The sequence below is a fragment of the Melospiza georgiana genome, chromosome 16 (assembly GCF_028018845.1).
Source record: "Melospiza georgiana isolate bMelGeo1 chromosome 16, bMelGeo1.pri, whole genome shotgun sequence".
Taxonomy (NCBI): domain Eukaryota; kingdom Metazoa; phylum Chordata; class Aves; order Passeriformes; family Passerellidae; genus Melospiza; species Melospiza georgiana.
In genome coordinates, this window is record NC_080445.1 from 14,097,979 (window position 1) to 14,113,995 (window position 16,017).

The window sequence follows — 16,017 nt, forward strand, 5'->3', positions numbered from 1 at the left end:
TGACCTTCACTCATAACACAAGTATCTCTTCCATAAGCAGAAGCATCTCTTCACTGCAGAGAGAATGCTTTTTATGATTTTTATTTTTAAAAAAATTAAAATTAACTATGCAGTACTCCAAAGTGATGTGAGCACCTCTTCAGAGTACAGGACACACATTTTCATGTCAGACAATGCAATTTTTTCCACAATACTAACACATCAATGAATTAACATTTACATGCTAATCAACTACAGTGACAACAGCTACTGATGTATGAATAGATAAAATATCAGAGATAAAAATTGACCTTTTTTTCTACATATCAGAACATGGTGGGTTTGCCATCAAAATTTCATGAAGGAACTATACCAAAACAATCCAAACAAGAGATAAGGCACAGGGCAGGAGGAGCAGCAGTCAAAACACTGCTCTAAGCTCACACCGGGGAAACAAAGAACTAAAAAGCAGTAACTGTATCAAACAGGGAGCCAGAGCAGCACCCCATGACAGAGGCAGATACTTCCAGGCATACATTCCCTGCCCTGATCCACAATGGCCACCAAATAAGGCTCTTGCCCTCCCCTTGCACAGTTTGCAATAGCTTGGCAATCTACGTGAAATTTGATGTTTCCAGATCAGTTCTTCCATATTTAAAAACCATTGCTGCACGGCTGCTGACAGAGGTCCTTGACAAAAGGAGCAATGGCTACACTTCTCCCTTCCATCTTCAAGTGCTCCCATTGCTTTAGAAGATGGCGTTGTCTGGCAGCTAAATTGAGATCCTGCACACGAGAAATCATCTGCTTCCTTTCTGCAGGATTATGCTACTCTTTTCTAATTCACTCTGCTAAGATACTTTCCAACTTTTAGCTTCGAGGATGTCTTTTTCAACAAGTGCTTTCATTTTTGATTACATGAGAAGAACTGCTTCAATTATCTCCTTTTCACAATATCACTGGTGACTGAAATGGGGAACTACAGACTCAAGAAAAGCACATCCTTTAGTTCTGTCCCAGAAAAGGATCTACTGTGTTTCCTAAACACCTGTATGGAGAAAAACAAGTGCAGTAAATAGAATACAGTAAATGGCATGTACATACTTTAGTAATTGCTCCTGTCTGTGCTGTGTTCAGCCCGGTGTGCCCAGCCATCTGTGGAGATACTTGGGTTAAAGTCTCTGCCAGCACACTGCCTGCATTCCCCTGCATGGCAGGGGCAGAATATTGCATTCCTGCTCCCCTTCCTCTTCCAGCTGCCCCAAGAGATCCATTCATTACCTGCCCTTGTCCTTGCTGAGGCTGATTCATTAAACTGTGACCAGAATTACTGTTGAGAAGGCTCTGGTGTGTCTGACTGAAATTAGTATTCATACATATCCCAGGTCCAGTCTGTGATGTCGCAGGGCTGCTCGTCACCATTCCCACTTGTTTTTGTGCTTGAGAGTTCAGAGTTTGGGATGCAGGTGTGGTAGGTCCAGAGGTGCTGGCTGCTTGTTTGGCCAGGCCAGGAGCAGAGGAGTCCCCTGGGTTGAGCGGGCTCTTGCCCATGGCGCCCAGGCTGCCGATGCCAGCGCTGTTGGGCTGCCCCTGCACCTGGGCAGCCACTCCCTGCTGCACGGGGCTGCTCGAGTTCACATTGCCAATCCCTGGGTTCAAGGAAGAGCCGCTGCTGCCCCTCAGAAGTTCAGAAAGTTGTTTGTGTTTGGAAGCCGCATCTGGAACGAGGTTGCCACTGCTATTTAAAAGGCCCAACTCGCCATTGGGGATCAGCTCATCGGGAAGATCATTTTCCAAGTCAAACAAAGATCCGAAATCTACAAGTAAAAACAGAAACATGGGTGAGAAAACATGACAGACAGATGAGTAGCTAAAATATTTATCTTTGCTACTTTGTACCAGTGTTAACATCTACAGGCATTCAGGATGTCTTTACCCAGGACTAGGAAGTGAGTGAGGGTCCCTGTGACACAAACTCCAGAGCCTTTCAGAGAGCAGCCATCACACACTGTACACAGCCCTGGCCAATAAGCAGGTTTTCTGGCAAGAATGTCAATAAAATGAAGCTTAAGAAAACTAAGGTGACATGAATACAATGATCTAATGTAATGCTCAGATTTCCCTTGTTTTGGCTAAAAGATGAAGGCAGAAATAACAACAGATTTTTTTCCTATTGATTTATGCTCCCAGAAGAGCAATTACATCACCTTTTCCAACCTCCTCTGTAATCCCAAGCCACCGCATTTCACCCAGCAATTCTACCCTGTCATTTATGTGTGCACATGGCCAAAGAACATCTTCCAGCACTGCTTCAAAACTTCAAAGAACAACAATGATTTCCTCAGCAGTTTGATCCCAGTCTCACATATAAAGACATTTAAGATCAGCTTCTAGTCATTGATTTGTACCATGATCTGCTACCTCAGAAGATCCCAAAAGGGACTCAGCATTTTCTCCTTGTAATGCCTCTGGAATCGAGTCACTGCTCGATTCCTGAACAGCTCAAATAATTCAAATTGCTCTGTAAGTGCCCAGCCATCATTTATCATGCCCAATATTGACAGAGGTAATCCACACACTCTCCAGATGAGCAAAATAAATCAATCAAATCTTCATTAAGCCACTTGAAGGAACAGCTCTGCCTGGCTGCAACATCCAGACTAATAAAAAAGTGGTGGGGCTTTTTTTTTTCCTTTAAAGGACCAACTCAGGTTCACTAAAATATTTTATTAATAGCACATCATAAGCAGCATCTGTGTAACAATTTATTCTAGTATGTAACTAAAAAACAGAATGTTGGTTCACTGTATATAGGTACTGCCATGTGAAAATAAAAGTTACATATTTGAAGACATAAGGACAGGCATATATTTATAAACATCTAAGCAGACCAGCCTCAATACACCAGAGTAGCTGTTCAAACACACAACACATCTTGGAAGAGTTTTCCAATCTAAGGATGTGAACTGAAACAATCACTTCTCACTGTAACATAAATGAGTGAAAACATTATTTTGCCCCCCAAGCCAGCCCTGACAAACCCCAGTCCTTCACACTGAGCAACAAACCACATTTTTTCCAGGTTAGAGCAAAGAAGAGTTCTTTACTTAAGAAGGATATTCCAAGGGCTTCATTGTTTTAAAGTTTAATTCACTCTTCAACCACAAAAAGTTGGTGCAAGATCCAGGCTGCAAAAATTATGTAAGATGGTATATTGGAAAAAAACAACAAACCTCAAGCAACACAAACTATCAAAGCACAGATGCATCACCAAGCCATCTCAGTACATTTTAATAGGGTAGTGATAGCTTTTATCAGCATGTGCATTTCCAATTCAACCTAGCTGAAGAAAAACTAATAAAAATGGTCAGACTAGCAATGCCTGGTGAGTTACACAAACAGGCACAGGAAACAAAGACAAAACCATTAAATTCTGGCTGTTTTGAGGTGCTCAAAGCACCATGTCCTTCAGGGGCCCACACTGCCATCATCACCTACCAGAGTCAATAATCCTTACAGGGTTGCATGATGTCGGCTGTGACAAACACACCCTGCTCAGAACAGAGCCCCTGCTCCCCTCCAAGCAGGCAAAGAACAAGCTAACATTTCACTTAGCAAGATTCATTAAAGTATTTTTAATTTCTCTTACTGGCTTCTTTTCATTTCAGGTCTTTAGTTCATCTTCCCTGGTGTACCTTTGACTCCATGATCGTTTCATCTCTCCTCCAGTTTCCCACACAACATCTGGACACTGACCAGGCTGCAGTCTGCCACTTCCTTGACATTTTGGTTCTTTCCCTCTTCCAAATTTCCCTATTTCAGCTGGGAATGCTGGGAGGCTCTGCCACTGGAGCCCAACCAAATCCATCTGCCTGTGCATCACATGGGGCCAGGGCTGAGGTTCTCCCTCTCTTCAACTGCTCTCATCACCCCAGCCCCCCAAATTCAAGGTTTCATTCACACAACTTCTGTAAATCCCATACAAAGGTGTTCTTCCAAGCTTCTACATCAAAATTGTTAATATTTCATGGACAATAGATGTGTGGGTGCAGGAACAGGGGCAGAGAAGAAGAGACAAAATGTCAAGGGGGAAGATGTTGCTGTGGCTTAAAGAGTAGATTTTTCCAGCTGTATTTCGAAATGGGATGCTGGAGTATAAATGCTCAATTTGTTTTTTTGCTTGGCTGGCTGGACTCTCTCAGTCTTGCCAGAGCCAAGAACTGGAAATGTTTTTGCAGTTTACAAAAAAGAGTGAAGAAAGCATTTGGGAATATTGCCACTTAAAACCTGAAATAATCTACCACTCCTAAGCTCCTGTAAGAAGGCTGTACATTTAGGTTAGACATGGAAAATGTACTGCTCTGCCAGCAGGAAAATAAAAAGCAGGTAAACAACTTAACACAATGGTCCTGTAAAAATTCACCAAGAATTCAATTGTTCATGCAATGATTAATCATCTTCTTTTATATTTCATCAGAGTCATGCACATTAAAAACAGAAACACAAGGCACATTTTACAACGGTTATAAAATACAACAGAAAACAAAAATCTACTTGAGCATGTCTGCAACAAATCCATAAAGATAAGAGATTGTCTTGGCAGTTATAAAAAGAATAAGTATATTTACACACATATAAAAATCTGCCATAATAAGAACATGGCCCATTTCTACTGACAGAGAAATGAAAAGCAACTGCAGTGCCTCCATCCTCACAAGAAGAACAGAATTGATCCCATTCTCAATGCTTCAGCTGTTTCTCAAAGGCAGCTACCAGGAGGCTAAAAACAAAAAAACCCAAGGGATGCCTTTGCCTTTACATGCAGTTACCTGAAGCAATGGTCAGGGAACACCTTTGCTGACAAGTCCCACCAAGCTTTAACCTGCTCCATCCTCAAAGCTGCCATGCACCCAGCACACATCAGGGCAGGAAAAGTGATGTGGATTTTAAAGGAGAGCACATTCCCTAAAACCCAAAAGGCACAAACCTCTAACTCAGTGCTCGTGAAGCAGCAGAGCTGACCAAGGCTGTGCAGATTCACCTCGTTGTGTCTTGTTTCTAACATAGCACCTCTGATTCTGATACCTTTCATTACCTCTGTCACATAAACCCCAATGTCCTCTTAACAGCAGAGCACCAAAAAAGCAGAGATTATGTTTTCTGGAAGGCATGGAGAAGCACTAGGCAAGTACCACACCCCCACTCTTTCCAAAGGGCTCCTTCTCCAATTTGAGCATTCTGCCTTCCTCGAGCAGCTATTTTCACACATAGAAGATAACCACACTTGAGACAGTTTCTCTCCTAATTTCAGTCTTGTGAGCTTAAATGTCACAGTTTTCTGCTTTCCTGGACAACACTTTCAGCAACCAGAATTTTAAAAAACCATGTTCTGTTTCCCTCTAGGCCTTCTCAGAAGAAGAAAAACCCAAAACTCTGCTGCATCCTGAAGGCAGAACATTGTCATCTGTACAACTGCCTGTGTTACTGAGAGACTTTCCTAATATACATATTCAATCAATTAACTTGCTTCAATGTCACCATTTTTTCCCCTTTAGCTCAGCCTGGAGAGGTGACAAACATCCTAAGGTGTTTCATTATGTGTCTTATTATCTCAAATGTATCTCACAGCAAGCAGGAGGAGAGCTATCAAATTCAGTTTCATTTTTTACAGCATAATCTTTGCTTGGGACGTGACTGGGAGCTGTCCTGTCACAAACTGACTGCTCATGGCATGGAGCAGACACTCCAGTCCAGCACACAAGCAGTATTTTCACCGGGCCTTTCTTTCATGCCAACATAGCTGTTACATTTCAGTGAGCCCAATTTTGTTTTGTAAGGCTTCTTTCAATCACGCCAGACCCCAGCAGACAAAGCCTCAACAGTTCAGAGCTCCAGCCATTCCCAAAAATTCACTGTCAGGTAGCTCTCCTCAATAGCCACACTGTGTGGCACAGTCAGCAATTACCATGTCCATTCCAACTTCCTTTCCAGGTTTGAAGATTCTGTAATTTATTGTTTCACAAAAGACAATTATTGCTTTTAATGTTTTAGAACGATTAACATGTTCACAGAAAAATCTAAAATTTCCAGTAAGGAAACTTCAGATTTGTGTCTTTCCCTAACAAGACATGGAAAGCTTGGGCACTGACATGCATGTGACCTTGATTTTCAGCAGAGCAATATCACTTCTTCTGAACACCATGTTTAACAACCAGGTTGAGAATGATGGTGATGAGGGACCTGGCTGGGTGGAGGGTGATGAGAAAGAAAGAGATCCAACATCGAGGATCTGGATGACTCTCAACAATTTATGGCTTGAATAATAAGAGATTTAAATATTTAACTAAATTTCTACGTGCCTGATCGCTTAAACTGCTTGCACTTGGGATGAGAAAGGAACACAGTCAGGGTTGCTCGTTCCTAAGTCACTGGAGTGGTCAAAACTCAAGTGTGTTGATATGAACATCACCATTTGGAATCCTTGGGATTTATCTCTAGAAAATTCATTGGAATCATCATCACAGCTCTCTCTTGTTGACAGGCCCAAAGTCACTCAGGTTGGAAGGGCCATCAGGTCTGACTGCAGCCCAGCTCTCCACCTCCTCTCACAGGGCACATGCTCCAGCCCCAAACTCCTGAGCAGCTTCCCTGAACTCACTCCAGCTCCTCCATGACCTTCCCAGTGATGGAGAGGAGGCTGAACAGTCTGACTGTATTATCTTTTAACCCTTTTTGAAATGGGTTTAACACTTGCCTTTGCTTGCTTTCCAGTGGCTGGGATTTTAGAGACAGTTCCTAGTATCTTCCCCAATCCATTCTGGTAAGGTTTCAGCAACTAAGTGACTTTTCAAAACTGAAGCTTATAACAAACAAATCATGAAACTAATGAAAAAAATCAGTTCTCTTCTAACCTCTGCTGCAGTACTGCCTGTATTCCTGACACCAGCTCCACCAGCAGGCACACAAGCCAGGATGGGGAAAATGCACATTTTCTCATCCTTTGTGCCACCACTAAGGTGTGACAACAACTACCACCTGATACAGGAAAAGCCACCTGCTCTGTCCCTGTCCTCCTCCTCACCTCCATGAAAACAGAGTAGTACAAACTGAGATCCTTCCTTGGTCACACCAGGTCAGTCCCCAGCCTCTCTTTCCACTTCCATGTTTTGTATCACCTCAAGGTTCTCTCTGTTCTACTTGTCCAAGTTGTCTCCATCATCTCTCTTTTGCTGTACTCATAGTGACAACACAACCTGGGTTAAAATCTAGAAAAACCTGAGATACTGGTTTATTTCAGAAGTAATTGGTGGGTTTAGGGATTATTCTACCCTTTGATAAAAATAAATCACAGATTACTTGAATGTTACCCTATCAATTACAAAGTAGTATATGTGAGCACATTAAATGGCCCTTGCACCTGGCACTAAGGCTTATATAAAGAAGCAAATATGAAAAATATCCAGATAAGAAGCTAGTCTCTAACCTCTTCCCAGAGGCCAGAGGGGAATAAAGCCAAGGTAACCCCAAAATGTGTGGCAGAAGCAGCCCAACAACAGTGCTCACTCTGGTCTGCTCTTGGAAGCATCAGATGGAAAATGATGGATTGCCTTTGCCTTCCTCTGCCCCTCTCCAAAACCAATCTTCCTTTTAATTGTTTCCCAAGGTATCTCCACTATTTTGACACAGGTGCCATGTCTGCTCTTGTGAATAAGTCTAAATCCCACCCAGCAGCATCCACAAGAACACATGGCTACTGTCCCAGTGCACATGGCTACCAGGCAAAAGAAGTTTTCAGTACATTTAATTACCCTAAGAAGAGAAACCCAGACAGAAGGAAGAGGAGGCAATTTGCCTATGGGCTGGGAGACACCACACATCAGCTTCTCATTCACAAGATCATCCAGATGAAGATTAAATATTTTAAGGTTCTTGCAGCACATTAACATTACCAGCAGTGAGCCTTCTCATCCTATCACAAACACACACATTGTGCCTCTTCCCCAAATTTAACAGCTGACAGAACATTTAAATTCTGAATGACCCTTTTAAAAGGAATAACCTGAGATTCTGGTAATTATTAGTGGGCATGACATGCACAGTCTGTACCAAGCCAGTGTCCCTTAAGGCTGAGCCACCCTCACTGCCCACCTGGAAAGGGAATCAGCACACAACACATAAAGACAGGAATTATCTTGACAAACAAACTTTAGTTGTGACATTGCCTGGCCAGAGACTTCTCAGTGAATATATTTCCAACACAGGTGGTTCAGGTTTTGAAGTGTTCAGCTCCTCCTGCTCCCCACAATGAGTGACAGTGTCAGGGGTGAGAACTGCAGCTCAGTTCTGGCTCAGGAGCTCCCTTCAGCTACACAAGTCCTTCTATGACAATTCCCATTTAACACAGCTTCTCCAACAGAACCACAGAACAGGCCTGTTCTGGGAAGAGTGAAATATATAAATATGTAGTTGAAGGAATATTATGAAACAAGGAAAAAAAAACCTAAGCAACATTACTATGAAACAGGCAAGTCTGGGGTCTGCTCTGTTATGTATAGAAGTCATGAAAAGTACAAATTCCATTATTTCCACTTTTCCCTCCCTATTTCTGATACCAAATTTAAGGGAACTGTCTTCTCCTTGGCAAGGACATACAACTCAAACCAAACATACACAAGGAAGTAACAGCAGACAAGCACTTGAAACTAACAATTTTTGTATATTTATGTCTAAAAAAGCTTCCAGCTGTAACTGACAATACCAAAAACACCAACTCTCTCATGAATCTTTTACTTCAAAGCATTGATTTTAGTGGGATGAGGCTGTTTTGAACCATTCTCATTAATACTTTCCTTTAGGGAATTTATGAACTTAGGAAAAAACTTCACAAAGAAGTGAACCAGACTCACACTCAGTACTTAGCTCAAGGCACCTGGTAATTTCCCCATCTCTTCTCTCCATGAGATGATGACACCACACAAGAGATGACACAGGAGTGATGTCACCAGCAACACCCACTAACCCAGGTAGCTGTGGTGGCAAAGCTGGGCAGAGCAAGAGAGCAGCTCATGCTCTCCTGGTGACACACACACAGACAGGGGCTGTAATCCAGTGTCCCATTTGACTTCTCACTCTGCAGCAGAAGAGCTCCAGCTCTGATTCCTGCCTCTGCTGTGTCCAACTGCAGCAGGAAAATGACATGTGCCCAGGAGATTGGGAGGAACAGACATCCAGGGAAGAACAACTCCTTTTCCCAATGTTGTCTTCCCAAGGAAGCTTCCACAGCACTAAAGGTGACCAGCAGGGAAGCTGGAGATTATTTTACTGACTTACAGATGTATAAATAAAAATATATCCACACACAAACTGCAAACCAAAAATACTGTATTTATCTAGTTACCATAAATAACATCCTTATTTCTCAGTGATGGCAAATAAGAAAGCAGGAAAGGAAGAGTGTGTTAAGAGATTTAGATTAAGAGTTATAATTATCACTGCTAATAGAAGTTGCAGTTTTCTTTTAATTCACACTTATGATTCTGCAAAATACTTAATAGTATTTGTTGAAGCATCTTTATTAAAGAGTTTTCCAAATAAACAATTTAGGTTCTCTCTGTATCCTAGACATCTGAGAAGACAGATGGAAAACATAACATATGTTAAAAGGAAGATTTACAAAGCAAAAATTCTTGAAAGTGTAAACCAAATTAGGGTGGATGTGTCAGATTTCTAAGTTATCCCTCAATTTTTTTCACTGTATAAGAACAAACCCCAGAATTTTTCAAATTGTGATTTTCAACTACCCTCTCCACCCTGGTTTCACATTAACCTGCAGTGTGCTGTTAAGAGGGTGAGGGTTTTTTTTCATGTTCTTCTCTCTTAGCAGATAGCAACAGTAAGTAAAATATAATAAAGATAAACACTAAGAATATGTGGAGGGTTTTAATGTGAAGCTGCAGGTATAATGAAAAAGCACAGCATGTTGCTGTAGAAATAATTAATGGCACTGGACGACGACTCCAAGCAATGTCCAGCCAAAATAGAAAGTGAATAATCTGCAGCAGAAAACTGGGAATCATTTCACAAGCTACCAAGAGATCTCTGGAGTACAGCAAAGACACAGCCTCTATTCCTGCCTGCTGCTGGCAGGGCTTCTCCAGGAGCTCTATGGCACAGCATTTTCCTAGCTAACTTTAAGTCACTGGAGAGGGAAGAAGTTTGAAGTCCCCAGCACATGTGCAATTATCAAAGTATGAATTTCAAAAAATAAAGGAATGGGCAAAATGGTAGGACTGTGGACTGTCACATATGATCAGGCTAGTAGATCATCTGCTCAACTTTTCATCCCACACAGACATGAGTGTCAAACTCCTTGGAAAAACCTGTAAAAACACTGGGAGAGTACACAGTACCCTGCTATCAGCAGTGCCCCAGGAACTGGTAAGAATTAGCTGTGCTAGACTCTATAAATGAGTACATTTCTAATCTCAAAAATCTCCTGTCCCAGATCACAAGAGCTGGCACCAAGTTATGCAGGTCAGTCACTTCAGGTGAGAAAAACCTAAAGAGTTTGTATCAAATCTCTAGCTCAAAGTAAACATCTTGCTTGGCATCATCCATCCCCATGGTTCCAGGAGTCTTAAACAATATAACCATGAAGTATTCTACAAGAAACAATATAGCCATGAATATCCCACCTCGGATAGTTAGGGCACAAGTACCACAAAACAAACAAACAAAAAGGACATTCCCGTGAATAATTACAACTATGCACATTCCTTCACCTACAGCTTTTCAGAAAATGAATTTCTTCCCTAAATTTTCTGCCTATAAATGAGAGTGTGTTCACTTAATGAAATTATGCTTTTCCTTGTTCCAGGGAGAGAATAAGGGAGTGCGTAACTGTGATTCTTACTGCCACAGCACACACATGACACTCGAGTTCTGCAGGTACCACACAAAACAAGAGCAGATGGATTACACAGGCTTCCACGAGGCTTTTCAGGCACGCAGCAATGAACCCTTTAAAACATCCATACTAATGCTTTCACGTGCCCAAACAAAATCTGGGTTTAGATCACCGAGACGTCACTCCATCTGAAGTCTCTGCTAAGAATGTGAACACTAGCTTAGAAAACCTTGCTGTCTTTCCTTAAGCTACTTTGCTTTTGTCCACCTCTTTTCTCAAACTAAACCCTAAACCCAGTGCAATACACCTATCTGGTTTTTGGCAGGAGAGCAGGATCAAATCAGGCTGCACATCGACACGAACTCGCTCCTGTGCAGCTCTGTGGCTGGCTGGGAGTCAGCCAGAGATCTCCTTATCTCAGCATGAAGGGAGGCACGTGTAACAGGGCAGCCTTTCCCCAGTGTAAAATCCAGGCCCTGGATGCCAACACATGGGCCAGGAAGAGAACAGGAGTTATCAGGGAGCTTGGCCCACAGCTTTTGCAGCAGCAGCAGCCACGTGGCTTCATCTGTGCAGGATCAGAAGTTACGGAGGAAAAAATTATTAAAAATCAACAAAAGCCCCTACACAAGGAAGTGTGAAGTGAAAACCTAGCTCTAATGGACTTTGGAAGCTGCTCATCTCACCTTCTTCCCAACTTCACCTAGTTTAGGAATTTGTTAACTCCTGATGCCGTCAGGGACACCCTCTGCTCTGGCCCAGATTACGCTGTGTTGTTTCTGGAACTGGCGCAGCACCACAGCAGCAGAAGCTGCAGGGAACACAATGAAGGCAGACAGAAGCATGACTTTAGTGAAACTCAGACCCTCACTGAGCTACCTGCAGAAGGGACCACAGTCCAGGGGCCCCTGAACACCTCCAGCTGTGCTGCTGCTCCATTCAGACACGTTTTTCCCAACCAGCCCGAGAGCAGCTCGAGAACGCCGCCAGGTCTGTGTACATTCTGCTGAAGGACCAATGCCAGCAATGTACAAAACAATCAGCACTGAAATAACACACTGCCATAAGCAAAGTTACTGTAATTCTACTTTTTGTAGGAGTCCCTTGTTTATTCTGCGGCGCTGGATGAGAACATCTCACAACAGCCACAGAGGAGACAAATGTTTAGGTATGAAAACGCCTGTGTATCCAATAAAGCAGTAATTAGACAAAAGCACTATTCCTACCTGGCTAGACAAGGAAAAATCTTTCCCACAGACATTTTACCACAGCAGTCAGCTCGTTCAATACAGCCCAGCAATGGCAAGAGAAGTTAACAGCCAGGAGTCTTAACCTTCCTTATTGATACAAAGAGCAGCAGGGCAAGTGCGAAATGAGACTATCATGAAACTTAACGATGGTCACAGCACCCATTTCTGTTATCCTTTCATCTCTTCACCCTTCTGCAACACCAGACAGTGGATTTAGCTGCTTAGGTTTAACAGAAAAGGCCATATTTTCAGTAGGTAAACACACCAATTTCAATGGCACAAACTTTGCCCCGGTAAGCTGAGGAGCTATTTTTATCAGAAAGATTAAAGGCAGCTAAAACTTACCCTGACAAAAGGAGTTGCTTAACATCACCGCATCAAAGCATCAAGAGAAATATAAACAAGGAGGAGAGCAGTTGCTTTCTGCCCAATGTTCAGGCCTGCCATCAGAGCCTCGGGTGTGAGCATTTGCAGGCTTGAGCCAAACTGCTCAGCCGGGCCCGACGCGGCGGCTGTGAAAGCACGTCCTGCTCACGGCAGCCACAGCACCCACCCGTGCGGGGCTGCCACTGCAATTACAGTAATTCTGCTCAACTCAGGGCTAAATCCTCACACCTAAGCTCCCCCGATCGCTAAGGCCACTTTCCAGGCTGCAACAGAACTTTTCCATTTAAGCCCCAGCAGCAGGGAGCAGCCTGGTTCAGTTCCAGGAGCAGGCATTTGACAGCAATCACTACTCAAACTATTTGTATCGCCTGCCACAATGCACGGAAACCTTCAGCAAGCCTTCAACGAGCAGCATTAACTGCTGGCAACAAACCTAGAAGTGCCTTTTCCTAAAAACAAGCCTCTCTTTAAGTGCACAAACATTACCCACACCCTTGGCAGAGAGGTACTTTTGCCTATGGAACAGCAGGATGATGACAGAACTCCTTGGACACATTCGTCCAGAACAGAACTTGGGGTTTGCCATGCCCGTGCCCCCAGGCCCCCTGAGCCCTGCAGAACTTTCTGCAGATGCTGGAGTTCACACATCCAGCAGCACACAGAGCTCCCCGAGACACACGAGAACTTGCTGAACAGGACGTAATTAAGACTGAAGCATTCCAGAACAGCCCAAGTGAACTTCAAAAAAGAAAGAAGAAAGGGAAAAAAAAAAACAAAAAACCCCAAACCAAGACACTGGCTACCAGGAGAGTCTAAAATGTCTCGCTGAAGAATTAAAGAACTATAAACTGTATTTGTTCTGAGTTACAAAGAGCATTTCGCAGCAACTTGTGTATCAGCCTTCCATATATTCCAGTGCTTCCACACCAGGGATTAACAGGGTTCAATCACAAGACCTCACCTAGATATTCCCTGACAATTCTTACTCGATACTGTTTCTTTCTCGCTTGTTTCATTTATTTGCAGGCTGAGAAGAGAGGGTTTCCATAAAAAACCCCTAAAGGACCGAAGCATCTGTAAAGTGTTGCCAAATGCAGATTGAGCAAGACGAAAAAACCCACAGAATTTATCAGCTCAATTATAGTAATATTTTTTTTCAGTCTATGAAAACACAGCAGGCACAGCATGATTAACTTATCACTATCCTTTCCACAAGATTCATTAATCTCTGAAAGCAGAAATTCAAGTGCAACAGACTTCGTGTTGTTCTGAAACCACTCTTTCAGGGATTGAAACAGTCGGAACACCGGCAGAGGCCGGTCCAGGCACACATGCTCTTGTGCACACACGTGTGTACTTACAACGGGCACACACTGGCTGGAAACGAGATATTTTGATGTGTTTTATTATCTACAAACCCATCACAATTGAAGAAAAAGGCACGCCAGAGACACTACACGACACGGACAAGTCGCAGTGACTGCCAGGCTGCCGGGCATTTCGGCACGCGAGCAACCCCACAACTTCAATTATTATCGGCAAATCGGTTGGGGTTTAAAGGAAAAATGCTTCAAACAGTTTAAGCCAAATACCTTAAAACCTCGGTCACAGGTTGGGAGGTAGAAAAAAAGCACAAAGTATTAACTGGAGGGTAGAATTAGATGGTCTTCAAGGTCCTTTCCAACCCAAATCATTCTATGACTAAGAAGCTATTAAGGAGTTTTTATTCCGTAGTGTGTCACACACAGGGGCACAGTGAAAAAGCCTGTATAGGGCTATTAGCTGTGGGTAATCTGTGGGGTTTAAGGAGTAGACAGAAACCTCAACTACCCTTCCAAGAAGGCATCTTCAGCTTTAAGCTGAAGGAGGGTAGATTTAGATTCTGTACCGGGGAGCAATTCCTTCCTTTGACGATAGCGAGGCCCTCGCACAGGCTGCCGAGAGAAGCTGCGGCTGCCCCACGCCTGGAAGTGTCCAAGGCCAGGCTGGACGGAGCTCGGAGCACCCTGGGATAGTGGAACGTGTCCCTGCCACGGCAGGAGATGGAACAAGACGGACGTTAAGGTCCCTTCCAAGCCGAACCATTCCACGATTGTACAATAAGCAGGACGGTCGGTGCTTCCCATGCCTGGCCCTTCTCCTTCCCTACCCACACCCCACTCACCTGTCCACCCCCATCACCCAAACCGAGGCACTAAAAACGAAGATGACGAAGGAAAAGAAGGGAAACCCAACTCAAAAAACGTCTCTTTCCAACCGCTATTTATAGCCGGGACGGTACTTGGCGTACGGGTCCCGCCCGGTAACTTCGACTGCAGGAGGCCCAACCCACCCCCGCCAGGAACCGCGGCAGGGCGGGCGGCCCCGGGCCCCCCCCTCCGGCGGGGCGCTAGGGGCGGGGGGGTGTGGGGGGAGAACCGCCGTGGAGCCCCACCCGAGCCACCCCCGCGGCCTTACCTGTGCTATCGCTGGCGGAGAAGCCCGGCGAGTTGAGCTTGGCTCGCTTGGGGTTGGGCGGCCCGTCGAGTAAGTTCTCCGCCATGGTGGCCGGAGCGGCGGAGCCGGTGATCGTTGTCGGGGGGTGCTCGGGGGGGGCCGAGCTCGCTGTCCCCGCTCCTCCGCCGCACGGGAACCCAACAGCGCCGCTCAGTGCCCGGCCGGCCGCCCCCGCTCCCCCATGCCGGGCCGCCGCAGGCCGCAGGGAGGAGGGCTCGGGGCGGGGAGCGAAGGGCCCAGCGCCCCCTCCCTGCCGGCCGCGCTCCTCCCGGGCGCTCCCCCCGCCGCGGTGCCCGGATGGCGGCTCAGGCCGTCACTCGGGGCGCATTCCGCCCCCCCACACGCTCCCCTCGCCTCGCCCCGTCCCCTCCCCTCCGCGGCGGCGGCTTCGCCCCGGCCCCCGCCCGCCGCCCGCCCGCGGCCGAGGTAGGGGAGGGAGGAGGGGGGGGGGGAGGAGAAGAGAAGGGAGCGGGGGGGGGGGGGGGGGGGGGGCAAAAATTAAAAAAAAGGAAAAAAAATCACCAAAAAGCGGAAAAACGCGCCGACCCCCCAAAAACGCCCCAAAACAATGAGCGCGGCGCGGCGGCGGCGGCGGCTCCCGGTGGCGGCGGCGGCGGTCGGTTGGCTCCGGGCGGCTGCGCCCCGCTGGCTCGAGCCCCCTGTGCGCGTCGGCGGCGCTCGGCGCGGCTGCCCCGTGCGGCGGCGGGGCGGCCCCGCTGCCCCGGCCCGGCCCGGCCCGGCCCGCTCCGCCCGCGCCGCGCTCCGGCTCCGCGACAAGATGGCGGCTGTTGATTCCTCAATTAAAAAAAAAAGTTTTTTTTTCTCTTCTCTTTTCCAGAGCCCTCGGGGGCGGGGCGGGGGCGGGGCCTGCGCGCTGCGTCACCGCGCTCGCGGCGCGGCCCCGCCCTGCCGGAAAGGCGCGCGAGGCGCCGGAAGCGCCCGGCGCCGTCCTCAGTTGCTCCGCTGAGGGGCTCGGGAGCGGCGGGGGGGGTCGGGCGG

General features: G+C 45.9%; 1 protein-coding gene across 5 annotated transcripts in view; it reads right to left on the reverse strand.

The window, feature by feature from the left end:
- Positions 1–15,215, reverse strand: part of CREBBP (CREB binding protein) — a 96,886-nt gene extending 81,671 nt beyond the window's left edge. For 4 of the 5 annotated variants that reach the window (XM_058035230.1, XM_058035229.1, XM_058035234.1 and 1 more), the window contains exons 1-2: positions 14,980–15,215; positions 1,084–1,796 (exon numbers count right to left, since the gene is read on the reverse strand). In XM_058035230.1, the coding sequence (XP_057891213.1) occupies positions 1,084–1,796; positions 14,980–15,064 (798 nt within the window). In that variant the 5' untranslated portion in view covers positions 15,065–15,215. The remainder of the gene's footprint in view (positions 1–1,083; positions 1,797–14,979) is intronic. The other variant, XM_058035233.1, reaches the window with a different exon arrangement.
- Between the last annotated feature and the right edge of the window lie 802 nt (positions 15,216–16,017).